General features: G+C 40.9%; 1 protein-coding gene across 5 annotated transcripts in view; it reads left to right on the top strand.

Annotated features, from left to right (window-relative positions):
• LOC120729265 (SPRY domain-containing SOCS box protein 4-like) overlaps nucleotides 1–12,808 on the top strand; it is a 48,874-nt gene extending 36,066 nt beyond the window's left edge. For all 5 annotated transcript variants that reach the window (XM_040024811.1, XM_040024794.1, XM_040024817.1 and 2 more), the window contains one exon: nucleotides 11,553–12,808. In XM_040024811.1, the coding sequence (XP_039880745.1) occupies nucleotides 11,553–11,680 (128 nt within the window). In that variant the 3' untranslated portion in view covers nucleotides 11,681–12,808. The remainder of the gene's footprint in view (nucleotides 1–11,552) is intronic.
• Nucleotides 12,809–14,824: the final 2,016 nt, after the last annotated feature.

Below are 14,824 nucleotides of genomic sequence, written 5' to 3'. Positions count from 1 at the left end.
TACTGCTGTTTTCAAAAAGCGAGTACAACACAGCCCCGAACTTTAGAAGGTCGAGGTATTTCTTGTCTGTCCTACAGAACATTTGGTCAATTGTTTTTATTGTCAATATATGGCGACACATTTAAGCAGCCGACTGAGCCAGTGGTATCATTCTTTTAATGTAATGTGATTTCAGAGTTCGGTCACAGCGATGATCAGTGGAATGTCCTGAGGATATAAGCTCGGCTGTCTCAATTGTCCACTTGGCCCCTCAGTTAGGTCTAATAAGAGGATGTAGGTATGTGATTGTATGGTGTACACAGTTTCCCACATATAAGAGCTCAATGTGTTTTGTTTTGTCTTCTTTTTTTTTTGGGGGGGGGGGTTAAAAGTGTGAAAGCCACACCACGAGGCTCAGGCCTTTTGGAGGTCATTTGATTGTCGGGTACTCTGTGACTAGGGCTGTCCAAAAAAAACAAACTATTCTAATCAACAGTAAAAATTACTGTGGGATTAGATATTCATTCAGTGCTGTCTTTTCATGAGTGTTGCCTATTTTTGTGGGTGATACTATTTGAAGTTCTGGCATCATGACAGCATCGTTTGTGACTAGAAAAGATAAAGGACCGGTATCAGGAGCTGCCGTCCTGCAGGTGGTACTCCTCATTCAGCAGTGATGATGGTGATCTATGCGATGGATGTAAAAGTTAAAAACATGAAATGCTAAGATGAGTTTCCAAAAATACCTACTCGGGTAAATTCTCTGGGGCAACATAGACCTAATCACATATAAGATGTAGGTTGTAGCTAAAAGGTGTGCCAGTATAGCATGGAAGTGACTATACAGCAGTCTGCACTGGTCTGTCAGGAATGGATGTGCTTTTAGCAAGTAAATTGTTAGTGATTCTCATTAGTTTAACTCTCAGAACATTTATAGTTTGTTTTCTATTGACGAGCTTCATTAGTCTTTGCAAAAATAAACAGTTTGTTTTCATTTTCATTTTGCTTCTAAACATTTTAAATTATAGATTAATGATCCATGAATCGACACAATCGTACTCCCATTTGTCTGCCTGGTATATCGTGTTTTTGTCTGTTGAGTTTGGAAGTCTCAAATGTTCAGACGAGCCTGTGTTGTGGCAGATTGCACATGGGAGATCAGTGTATGATATTAGACACAAAGCACATCTCTCTGATGTAGAGAAGAATAGAAGCGTCAATATGTATGCTCGGAGATGTCAGTGCTCCCTTATTCCTGGGTCTCACAGAGGATTCACTGATTGTTCGCTTTCTTGGTTTTTCATGTGTCATGTAGTTCTTTCATTCCTTTCTTCCCCTCGTTCTACCCCCACTTGGACTCCTTTGTTCTTCATCTCACTCCCCAGGAAGCGAAAAGAGATGAGTATCCTTTTACCCTTCTCCTGTCTGTATTGTCCCTTAATACCCCACATTAAAGCAGTTTTCTCATCCTCACAGACTTCCACTCAACGCCAAACTTTGGCCTTGAGTCCCAGATACAGTTGAAAGCCACACCTACTGAGACGGGATTTATTTGTTTATTTATTTATTATTATTTTGATTATTTATTATTTTTTACTTTTTTAAATCACTTTTATACCTGTAACTGGCTATCATGGTGTCACTGGATTTTGGCCTGATCTTTCTATCAACCACACCAGGCCTCATGATACCACAGTCGGTGTAATGGCAGCAATTTACACCACATAAGAAGAAGGGGTTCAGACATCCTGCTGACATGCATGTCCACCCCTGGTTGTAAATCAACTGTGTTTGCCTCCAATTCTCATTGTGTTTCATTACCTCCCTCCTGTTTCATCGTCTTTCTCCCCCTTCCTTTCAACACTGGTACCCCCCCCCCCCCCCCCTTTTTTTTTTTTTTTTTTTTTTTTATATTCCAGTATTTACACACCCATTTGTTGTGGTGGTAGGTAGGGCTGGGCCATATCGTACCATTCACGGTAATACCAGTATAATGTTGGGCAACGATAAGAAAATGAAATATTGCGATAGAATATGGGTAAAACGCGCATGCGCAGTGCCTTTGTTTTCATACGCACATGGCGGGAAAAAGCATGGCGGCGACAGAGAATGAGAAGGGTGAAAGCGGACCGGTGAATGAAAGTGATGAACCAGAATTGGTTTGTAAAAATGCTGCAACTTCAGTGGTGTGGAACCGGTTTGGCTTTCGTCCGTCAGGTACACAACAAAGCACTATTTTTGGTAGAGCATGCTAGCAGGGCCGTCGTTATTACCATGTTTTTTGCAAAATACGGCACACTTAAAATCAATCCTTTGATTTTTCTGAAAATTGACAGTGCCCCTTATAGTCCCGTGTGTCTTATGTATGAATTCTGGTTGTGTTTACTGACCTCGAAGCGATTTTATGTGGTACACGGCGCTGGAAAATCTGTCAAATGTTTTAGTACGACTTTGCTAAGCTACGAAGCCGCACCGCTTGATGGATTGTCGGAGCATTAGGCTAACGTAGGCAGGAGCCTCGCGGAGTGATACGTACTGTGCTTCAACATAATATTACCGTATTGTGTGTGTATAACCTCTTTAAGTTTTGTGGATATTATACATGGTTATGCTGAGGATATGTCGGCCAATTTCCACTGGAAATGCCTTTTGGTTAAACTGTCAGCAAGGAATTTGTATTTGCACTGTTAAATTCTTATATAACTTTAATGCACATAAAAAACAGCTGCTTGTTTAAGTGAAAATACGTTGATTTTTTTTTTTTTTTTTTTTTTTGCACTAATAAAGTTGTGGAGTTGTAAAGTATTTTGTCTAGTGTCAATTATATCGTCAGTTATATCGTTATCGCAAATTTTCAAATGTATATCGTGATAAATATTTTTGGTCCTATCGCCCTGCTCTAGTGGTAGGTTGCTGTGGAAACGGGTTAGCTGACTTTTTCTTTTGTGTGCAAAGGTGGGTGGTTAATTGTTGATCAGTCACTTTGCTCACTAGTTTGTTGGTCAAGGATTGCCCTATGTAAAAGCCATAGTTTCTTCTTCCTTGCTGTCTGGCGTTCAGCACTGTTAGCAGTGTTCACAGCACAGATGCAAGCTGTAACTTAATCTTAGACCTTGCATAAATTAAGGTTGAGCTCATTCACTGACTTGCAAGCACTTACCAAGTGTGGGTTGTTGCTTTTTTTTTTTTTTGTCTTTTTTTTTTTTTTAATCCAAAGTAAGTGTTGTTATGCTTGCTATTAAGTCAGAATGTGGTGTTGTTGATCAAAATGTCCCACTTCTAGTATCGAATAGATGTAACAGTCAGACATGTTTTCTGGCTAAAGTGATCCTGGTAATTCTATCTGCCCATTTTGGTGTAAATTAAGCATTTAAATGAAATACCCTTTGAAGTAAAGAGGACATCAGTTTAGGACTTGTGATCAGCACTGATGACTGGCTGAGTGCTGCTCTTGTGGGTGCCTTGGTCTCAATGACACCCTTTTTCAACTGGTGTTCTATCCTATATTATGTACCACAGAGCTTTCAAACTGCTGCTACATGCATTTGGTTATGATTGACAGCAATTAGAGATTTGACTGAGGTAGTGGGTAAACAGTTGGGTCTCTCTTGCAAGACTGCATGTAAAGATGGATGACGCATTATAGCTGCCTTTCACCGTACACCAGAGATGTCATAATATTAACATGGCAGATCCCATCTTGGTAATATTTAGCTTCACTACTAAGGAGCTGTCACACTAAGGCGTTCCTAAGACTTATTAGAAAGCTTCCCAGGCAGAACTGGTATGGAATGACCACTGGAGCTAAACACATTTATACTAAGCCCATTTAAGATTGGTTGTTTGTTTGCCTATAATGTTGCATGTGCTGTTAGCTATCACTTATTTTAGTGGTCTGTGTAGTAATTCTATTGTTAGCCTCCATTTCTTGAGCACAGACTAAATTCATGGCAGTTGATTGCGCGGAACTCGTTTGTTTGCCGATGCAATGTAAAAGGAAGCGAGAAGCCAATACAAAATTCTTCCACTAATGATATCTGATTAGTTTAGCATTCTGAGTGGACCATTCAATTTAGACAGCTGCATTGCCAATTGCGTATAGAGTAAAATCCCTTTGGGGTTTTTTTTTGTTTTGTTTTGTTTTGTTTTGTTTTTTAAACCAGTTTCCTTCATCGCCCACACAGGTCGTCTTGTTCTGTCCATTCCAAGACATCTCTCTGGCTCCCTTTTCCCCTCATTTTGGGAACAAAGCTGCTTAAGCACCTTAAGGGCTATTTATATAGACACATGCACCCATCATTTTAAAAGTAGGTCTGACAACCTCACCAGTTTTATGCTAATGTATTGGATAAGCATGGCTAGGAGCCTGTTACCTCAGTACATTTGTCATATTGAAGGAAGGCAGGGAAAAGTGGGTGGAATTCAAGGATCACTAAATTGGAACACATGCCAGAAAGATGGACCTACCTAAGCCCCAATTTCTAAGTAAGACATAACTAGGTCGTCTATTATGGTGAGCTGATGTCTATGCACTTAAAATTAGTGGGCTGCACATGTGAAAGTAAAGGGAACCATCAACAGTTACCCACAAGCCGTCACACCTGAGTGAGGCCAGACAAACTGACGTGCTGCCAACTCTGAGCTCACCTCCCCTTCCTACGCTTTGTTCTTGTTTAAGTGTTAGGTGGGTGTGGGTGCCTGCCAGCCTGCGGGCCTCTTCTGTCCACCTAGTGCATCAGGTGCTCAGTCGTCCTTATCCACGTGTTTTCATACTCCATCTCCCCTTTAGTGTGCCGTAAATCTGTCAGTTGAGTCTCTGGCTATTCCAAATAAGTCATGAGTGCGGTAGGTGAAAGGGAGAGCGCACTCATGGACACTCGCACGGCAGACTGGAAGCAGGAGGAAAGATAAAGAATTGGCAAAGAGCTCCACTTTTAAGCTGACTTAAATGCCTCCAAAGGATGATAAAGATTCTTTGCTAAACCTACTCTAACAGTCAGTTTGCATGTCAGATGACATGCATGGTGCTGAACCAGTTTTGGGTTGAATGGCAATAATGCGGTGCGTCAGTGTTTTCTTTGGAAACAATATATGAAGTGCCTGAAGCACATTTTATTAGAATAGATTGAAATAAAATGCAAATCAGTGTCTTGGATAATATTTCGAAACAGTTAAACTTTACTGAAAACTGCAGCAGATTCTGATTATTTCTGCTGTAAGGAATAATGATTTCCTCAACTGCATGAAGACAGTGGGCATATCCAGTGGTTCATTCTCTGGAAAGTGAGGTTATGAGATTCTCACACTTTAGTTCACCTCTTTATTGATTCTTTAGTTGTTATTTGTTTGGTGAAGCTTTAATTAGTTATTGTGCTATGGAAACCAAAAATCCCTTATAAAAACTGTTACCTATACTTAACAGAAGCGCACAACCTGAACAGATGGTTTATGTAACACAGCGTAAGACTGTATATAAGCAATATTGTCCAAATATGTCACTATATTTTTAACATCACTATGTACACTGATGAAATGGAAATGGGTACACAAGTTTTAAAGCGTGTACAGTAGCACTTGAGAATTAAAAAAAAAAAAAAAAAAAAAAAAAAAAAAAATGTAATTGTGTTAAATTGTATTGTTGCTCATCAGTGATATTCTAAAATGAGCTCCAATATCCCAACAGTCTGAACATAGTCACAGCTGGATGTGGTGTGAAGTCGAATCTGAGACTGATTCAACTGAGATTGAACATATGCAGATTTGAACAGAAGCAGTTTTGTAATCCAAACTCGAATCACTTGTCAGTGTTAGTCGAGTCTATCAGCTGATGGACAGTGCCTACCTTCTGTTAGTGCTCATCATCAGTGTCTGACAGGACCACTTGTCACCCCAGGCAACCCTTACCATGGAGACCAGCTTGTGCCGGCAGTGACTGGCTTCCAGCAAGTTTGTAGAAACCCCACATCCCTCAGGAGAGCACTGTCAGAGAGTAATGGGTGAAATACTGCAAATAATGGTTTTTCACGTGTAATGACATCATTGCACTCTAAATAATGAAGTTTTTTTTTTTTCTTCTTCTCTTTTTGCTCAGCTCTCCTTGCTGATGCATGCACATGTAGTACCTCTGAAAACAACGGTTGTAGGTGTGGGCTGAGATAAATGTGCATTAAACATGCTGACCTCTATAGGAGTACAAAAAGACATTAAGGAACCACTTATAGCATTCATAATTCACATCAATATTCATAAGCATATAAACCTAATGCTGACATGATGCACACTCTTATGACAAATGCACATGGACATGCACACACGCACCCACACAGAGGCCCAATCTGAGCAGATTTTAGACTTTCTGTCATTTTGACTGACAGGCTCATAAAGAAATTCTTAATGTAATTATAAGTCGTTAAAAATATATAAATTTTAAACCTATTTCAAATGTGCAAGAAGCAGATGGACTCTTCTTGCTGCAATTACAGCTAAGTCACGCAAAAACTGTAGTCAGTGTGGCTACAGAGCAGAAAAATATGAACTAATTGGACTGCAGCTGGGTGGTTGCTTGAGTGTAATCAAATACATCAAGAAATGTTGTTGCAAAGGAATATTTTAATTTTTTTTTTATATGCATTCCCCTGTTACAAACACCTGTCTGGTTATTTCAGCCATGGTGATCTCATCTGTGTAACAGGGGGAGACATAAATGTGTTGTGTAATGTTGTATGTGTATTTTTTATATTTATTTTTTTTTAAACACAAGTGATCAGAAGTAATCAAAGGTTCTCTGAACAAAGGTCTCAAAGCACTCACTCCCCCTTGCACTGTGCACTACTTCTGCAGCGCAGTGTGGAAGAAGCGCTCTGCAGGGGTCATAGATATTCCAGCACCTTAACAATATAGGTGAAAAAACTCCATTAGAACAATGCTCCACTAGTTTATCCAAATAATCAAATACTCACATTAATTGTAATTGCACTGTATCAGAGTGTGTGCTGTGTGCATGTAAGAGAACCCACAAATACAAAATGCATGGTTGAAGCTGTTGCTGCACAGTGATTCATGACATCTATGTTGATTTGAGTAACATGCAAAAAAATCTGTCATTAACACAAAGCTGCTGGTTTACACATCGTATACTTGGGAACACCATAGACTCATGTACATGGACACTGTATGACATCTTATAGTCACTGACATTTTTCACCTCATTTAACGATCCTATCGTTATTCATCCTTTTTATATTAATGCTGCAGGAACATGATCAATATTATTGAGGCTTTTTCCAGTGAATGCAAAGCAATGTCAGGACCAGGTCTGCAACCACATGCAGTCAAAACCCCGTTTTTCCACAGCATGTACCTCTGCAATGTTCAGAATTGGCCAGATGCCCTTCTGGACTGTGACCTTTGAAACCAGTGACCTTTCGCTTGCCAAGTGATTGCGTTAACCACTGCAATAGGGAGTAATGTGAGAAAATTCCACAAAGCACTGGAGGAACCACCGGTTTCTTTATTCCCCCCCAAGTCCCAAGGAGAATGTTCTAATTGTACTGTACTGTGAATTATTCAATGCGGCAGTAGATCCATTGCCAATATTGTCAGTATGACAGACGTCCTTCAGAATTTTCCATTTGTTTAAAAAATAAAAAATCAGCTTAAAACTAAGTGTCAGTACACTTGTGAAAATGTGAACAACCCTTTATAGAACCTACTTCTATAACCTAGAAGTCCAATTAGAGCAGTGGTATTGTAGCTGTAAATTGGGGTGTGCAGCTGTGTCTTTATTGGGGGATCTGCTGTTATTAAGCTACTTTTTAATACAGTCATTTCCATCTGAGCTGAAACAACTGAATTTGGCTCAATTTTAACAGGCTGCAGTCAGATGCAGACAGTGGACTGCACAGAGCACATTTGCATCTGAGTCTTTACCGGTACAGTGACATCACATAGTGGGGGTGCAAGGAGCTGGTTACTATGGAAACTATCCATATGCTAAGGCTACTGCTAGTAGGCTGATTGATTGCTGTCAAGGGAACATGCGTATGCACAGGCTCCACGTGCACCAAGAGCACGTTCCTTGTTCTCGAGAGCAAAGTTCAGCCCGTCACAAGCTGCAGGCTGAATGGAGATGATGTTGTACCATCGGTTTATATTGCAAAGACTTAAGTTCTAATCTGCTAAGCTGCTGCGCTAAAGAATGGACTTGCCTTTGCAGAGAGAGGCTAATAAGATGTTGGAGGGATGCAATTGGCCTGCCAAGTATTTCACTTGCTGCTGTGAAGGATTATCGGCTGTACAGTCTCATTGCACACATCACTGCACATTGTCTATATTAAGTCGGAGTTCATTCAACTCGTCTTTGTGATATGGGCTTGTTGATGTGGCTACAAATAAATCCACACTGCCACATGTCCACAAAGAACCCTTAACAAAGACTTCTCATTAAGCATGCGACACTCACATAAATCCAGACAGCTCTACTCGATTTCTTTATGCCTGTTCAGCTGCTGGATTTCATCACTTCCCCTCACTGTGCTTTCAAAACGTCACTTAGCAAAACCACAGCAGAGAGATTTGGTGGGATGTTCGCCATGATTTACAAATAACATGACAAGCATGAGGACGGAAAGCCCATCAGCTTTGATTGTAACAAAGACATAAAATGATGAAGGCGGCTTTTAATTAGTATTGATGTGTGCTTGTCCAGCCTCACCAGCTCCTGCTGCCTTTCAGCTGTGATTGCCATTCAGCGGTCATGAAGCCACAGTGGCAGCAGTTCATGCCCAGAGGAATGCCCGAGGTCTCTTGATGAGCTCCATGTGCTTCATTTCCATGAACACTTGTGCATACATGAGGACTAGTCTGACATCATAGGAGTTTGGCAGAGGGTTTCGGTTTGTGGTAATGCTTCATACTGTTAACTGTAGAGAGTAAGGGCTCGGTCAGTCATAGCCCTTGTTGCTTTTCTGTGGATGTTTAAAATGTATTTTCATTGCTTCAGACTGTAAGCAGGTTCTGGAAACAGTCAGTCTGACGTTGTTCCATCTAAAAGCAGTCAAATCTGGAACGAGTTCCAACTCTCAGAATTTATTTCATTTTCATACTGTGGATATTTTGAGTAACAGGACCGTGAAGTACATATGAGTGGTTTGAAATTTTGATTTTTAGTTTAGGGCTCAAAAAGGCTTGAAAAAAATTATGACTTCATAAGTACGGGAACTGGCCCCATTATATTACACCCACCCTAAGTGTCATAATCAGTCAGCTTTGCACATTTGGGATTGATCATAGTTTCATAGACATAAAACTGCACCACTTTACTGTCTTTGCTGAATCAACGGCTGGGTTGATCCAGTCTGTTTTTAGTGTTTCGTGTAGATTCCCATCTTAATTCTTAAGAACCTGTCACTGGCAGATGTTCTCAATGTTATCTTTTTTTTTTCTTTTCTTTTTTTTTTTAATAAACAAGCTTAATATTTGACAGCTGTGATCATGCTGTCACGGTTGCCCGGGACACGAGGAAAAGCGAAAACTTTGTTACATAAAAGAGAACTGCATCCCATCATTGGTACGTTTTCGCTGATCATACTGTATATCAGCGGTCTCCCAACCTTTTTTGCGCCACGGACCGGTTTATGCCCGACAATATTTTCATAGACCGGCCTTTAAGGTGTCGCGGATAAATACAACAAAATAAAACTAGTACCGGTACCGAAATTTTTTTTTTTTTTATTCATAACACAAGTGAAAAGACCAAGGAAAACAGAGTAAACGATAACAAAATAATGCTGAAAACTGATTAAAAACCCTGAAAACTGTACATTTCACACCTGAGCCTCAACTCTCGCGGCCCGGTACCAAACGAGTCACGGACCGATACCGGTCCGAGGCCCGGGGGTTGGGGACCGCTGCTGTACATGATCATATGGGCCATGTAATGTTATGGCAGATGATGGAGACTGTAAGTGTGTGCTGTGGCCCTCCTTAGATTGTTTCAGCTAGCTGACTGAACAGATGGAAATAGCATTCGTGCTGATGGATGTGGTTACTGAAAACATCTACTTTGGGAAGAAAATCTAGTATCAACTGTGTTTGTGTGTGAGTAATTGTCGTGTTGTGATTGTGTGTAACTGAAGTGGACCCTGCAGGTCAGGTTGGCTCACGGAAGTGTCTTTCTTCGATATTTACCCCCGTCAACTAGAGGGTGTGTGTGTGTGTGTGTGTGTGTGTGTGTGTGTGTGTGTGTGTGTGTGTGACTGGGTTTTTATGCAGGTGTAAACGTCTCTCCTCATGTCCTTCACACAGTGTTTAAGTGGACTCCAAGCAGCAGGAATTCTGCTTCACCAGATGGTGCTTCCAGGTGGAGCAGCTTGACATCCGTACAGGGGTAGCAGTTTAAGAGGCTTGTCTGTGTGACATGCACAGACATCAGTTGCCTCTAAAACTGGTGGGAGGGAAGTTGGCGTGCTCTGCTGGGCACACTCTGTTGGAAGTGATGACAAGTGTATATATTTAAATGTTGTTAACAGCTGCTTCTCTTTCCATTTGCATGTATGAAGATGCAACATAATTAAAGTAGTCGTGAGATTGCCCCCACCCCAAAAAAGGCTATTACATTTTGAGTGCTGTAACATTAGTTTGACTGATGTTTTACACTTCAGAACAACAGAGTTGCATTCATGCAAGGTCACAAGGTCGCATCTGCCTTATGATCACACTCATAAACCTTTTTCTTTGTGTGCAATCAGTCTGTTAAAAAAGAAATTCCTCGTGTTCTTGTGTTTTGCAGTAATAATTTAACAAAGTCCTAATCAAACAAAGCATTTTACACTCTGCACAGAATGTCAGCTCCTGGTGTTTACTTGACAACCCGTCACTGAGTGTCTGTTAACTGCAGCAGCAGTTGCTCTATAATGACACAAAACGATGAAACAAATGTTAACATGTATCACTGGGTTTGCTCCCTCTGGTTTACAATGGTTAATGAGGCTTGAAAGGGACGACCTATGCTCACTCCTAGCTCCCTGCTTGTTATTCTTGGGTTTGACCAGAGTAGTTTTGCATGGTTCAAAATGCAAAAAAGCCAGCCATTAGTGGCAAATGCTCCTCCCTGCGCCTGCTTCTTCCTTCCCGCTGTTCCAAATTGCTTGCTTGCTCGTTGGGTCGTCTGATTGCTGGGCTTTTCTTTCTCTTATTGCAGGCGCTGTTAATTTTGACAGCAGTGTTTTAGTTCTGACTGAAAGGTCATTTAGTCACTTTGAAAGCATCCAACTATTTCAGTTTTTGTCAATTAAGTGTCCTAAATCTAGTTGGTGTAAAAGTTTGTAGTTTATTACTACCATGACCTACGGTTTTGTTTTGCAAAGTGTCTTACTGTCCTTGATATGAAATGTGTCTACATGTTTATGCTTTCCTGCCTCACAGGAAATATTGCCCAAACTTAAAAATTAATGTAAACTGTGACTAAAATGACTCTGGACATGATTTGTCATCTATACCTGGAGCATTTTGAAGTTGTTCCTTGGCCCGTTTGGACTCTAACCCGTGTCTGTGCTCTCTTCTATCTCTAACAGCGGAGCCCCTCCCCCTCATGGACCTGTGCAGACGAGTAGCTCGACTGGCTCTGGGTAGAGAGCGCATCCATCACATTGACACACTCCCCTTGCCGCAGACACTAAAGAACTACCTCCAGTACCAGTGACGGCACATACACATTAAACGCACACAGCAAGAAACTGAGGCCCATTTGTTCTTATGGTAACCAGCCTCTGGACTGAACATCAGACATCTGCTGAGGATGCAGGCGATGACATTGAACAGGTGGTTAAGATGCCACCGCAAAGGGTTTTGTTTACACAAGTTTGGGGGTTTTCCATTTGGGTGTTTTTATCTTCTGGTTTTATGCTTTTTTTTTTTTTTTTTTGACTTGTTTCCATCTTCTGACAGATGACTATAGGAGCTGATGAATGAAATGAAGGGAGCGAGAGATTAAAAGAGAACGTGTCAATCCATTTTCCTATGTCGAGTCTAACCACATGTCCTCAGATAGAAATGCTGTGGTTTTCGGGTAACAGTTTACCCAGACATCTGCTGTGCACAGACTCTGTGGAGGCTTCCTCGGGAACATATTGGTATTTATATTTATATTCCCAACAACACAGCAGGCTCTGTGGAGACTCGACAATCCCTGCAAAGCCACACGCAGTTCTATTTCTGCTGCTGTGTACACGGCACACATGGATCACGTATAGGCAGCCTGTGTATAGAAACAATGTGAGCCCGGTCTGTAGCAAGAAGACGACTCGCTGACAAGCAGGCAGTAATACACGCAGGCTAGAAAACAACCCCGCTCTGGTTTCAGATTTTTAAATCGTCCTTCTCTCTGCTGCCAGCCGTACTCTCTCTCTTTTGTTCAGTATCTCTCCACCCCTCGCTCCAATGTGATTTTTAAGCCCCCGTCAGGCTTAGTGAACTGAAAGGACCGCAGACACGCCGTTGGTCGGCTCTCTAGCTCCTCTAACACTGATAGGGATTGATCCAAAGGTGAAGCGGGGGCCTGCTCTGCTACAACACACAAACACACATTTATCAGGAAACGCTTCTTTCCCCCCAAAATTTTAAATGCTGCTTATCCTCCATATGACTTATGATGTTTTTTGTTTTGTTTTTAATCACTGACGTACCCTTGGACTTTTTTCTTTTTAAAAAAATGAATTTTATGGGATTTTGTTTTTCTGCAGGACAGGATGTCTCGCCTGTATGGTTGGAAGAATGTGCTGCCATGAAAATGTTTTAAATGTGAATAAGAATAAACTGAGATGAATTAACACTGCCTGGCTCTGTTCTCTGACATTAAAGATTTATTTTTGGCCTTTTTCCCCCTCAGCTGTAAAAGCCTGATGGGGGATTGTCGTCACCCCGGTGGGTAGGCGTGATGGACCCAGGTTTGTGAATGCTTTAACTTGAGAACGAGGTGACAATAGGAGCATTTGCTAAAAATCTTGGATGAGTTTGAATACGACTGATCTTGCCTCAAGGTCAGTAAGTTTTCTGAAAAACTTGCAAATGCAATAAGTTAAGCACCAGACCACATAAGATTTTGAAATTGAAACCATGTGTGTCTGAGGGGTAGCACTAATCGCTGCCAGTATTTTTTATTTTTATGAGAAAGAAGGGACATACGGGGTGAGGGGGTGACGCGTTGAGGAAACAAGCTTGGGGCAAAATTAAACCCAGGCTCCTGCTGTAGCACATGCTTCACCCACTTGATCCAGTGAGCTAAACCAATGTTTAGAACACTGATGTGCTAAACTGCAACACTGAGCAGCTGTTTGGTCACAGTGGTCTGCTTTGTCACGTTACATTTGCTAACCGAAATGGGCTTTTTGTTTTTTCTCTCCCAGATTGTTTTAAATTTAAAGTTGAACCAGAAGCTGAAACCAACTGGAGGGAATGGATTAAAAACATTATACACCTAAGCTGTGCACTTTAGTGAGCACATGTAATCAACATAATACCTACAGTAGGAAGTTATTTCTGGATGTATTAGTACCCGCTTTAAACCACACACACAAAAAATCCCTGATCCCTGAATGATTCCTTCAATTATTTATTTATTTATTTCCTGGGATGTGGATGTGTGAAAGCTGTCTGTGGGTGTTACTCATACCAATATGGCTCTTTGCTTCCTTTACATGCATCTTTGCTTTTTAGCTCCTCTTGGTGACGGTGTCAAAGAGATTTTTAGGGTGGAGGAGCTGAAGGGCTCCACGTGAGAGACTTCACTTATCCATCCTGATAAACATCCATCAGCTGTTACATGCTGTATGGTTAGATCGCCAGTCAAAGCAGACGGCTGCTAAAAATGAAGACGACTGTCCACAAAACGGCTTCTTTTGTCATCCTTCAAGAAAGATCTTTGAAATTTGTATTAGCAATTTGTAATACTGATTTTAACCATTTTATATTTCTTTGAAGTTTTCTCAAATCTGTATGGATCAGTGTTATTTCTTCCACTGTTTATGTACTCAACACAGCTGTGTAAATAGGTCTGATTGTCCAAGAACTGAACTGAACAAGCAGAAGATGATGCATGGATGGATTTTCTGATATATTACAAAAATGATGCAAGTGATAACTTATGTTATTACATCCATCATCCGCTTCAATTACCTTATATGAAACATTGATTTTACGCACTCTAACTTAGTGTGTAAAATGAATAAAAAATTTTTTACATGAAAAGCTTACAATGTTCACAAGTGCTCAGCATCCCCCCCCCCCCCCCCCCCCCCCAAGATGCACAGCATATGTCCATATGATGGCCAAACTCATCCCATACATCCCGAGCATGTCTTAAATCACAGCAGCCACTGCTATTGTTATGCCCTGTTGTTATACCTATCAGCAAATACGTGAAACTCGAGCATCTGCTCTTTCTAACAGTACATGGTTCAGTCGTTACCAGTAAACTTTGACCTTCAACACCTGGCTCCAGCCAAACTTGTGTTAGGACACAATATAGTGTTCGCTTCTCATTCTCAGAGATCCATAATTGTAAATTCACAGGCTGACATTGAACGTATATTTACTGTATAATATTTGTATAGTATGTTGCTAACCACATCTACCCCCATAGATTTTATGCATGTAGCCTAGTTTCCTTTCATCGGTCACAGTCATTGGTGTGGCATTAAATGACAAGTCTGCTTTAATTGGCTCTTTGTGAAGTCATACACAAGCGGCTGTGAATTCTGGTCATTTAAAAGTGTGTATTGGCAATAAAACCAGTGACATCACACAGCATTGAAATCAGTGTAGTTACTCCAAAGGTCTGCAGTGATAC

This window comes from Simochromis diagramma, unplaced genomic scaffold (genome assembly GCF_900408965.1).
Source record: "Simochromis diagramma unplaced genomic scaffold, fSimDia1.1 OVJJ01000348.1, whole genome shotgun sequence".
Classification (NCBI taxonomy): Eukaryota; Metazoa; Chordata; class Actinopteri; order Cichliformes; family Cichlidae; genus Simochromis; species Simochromis diagramma.
Note: the sequence above shows the minus strand (reverse complement) of the source record. Positions and strands in the feature narration are given on the sequence as shown.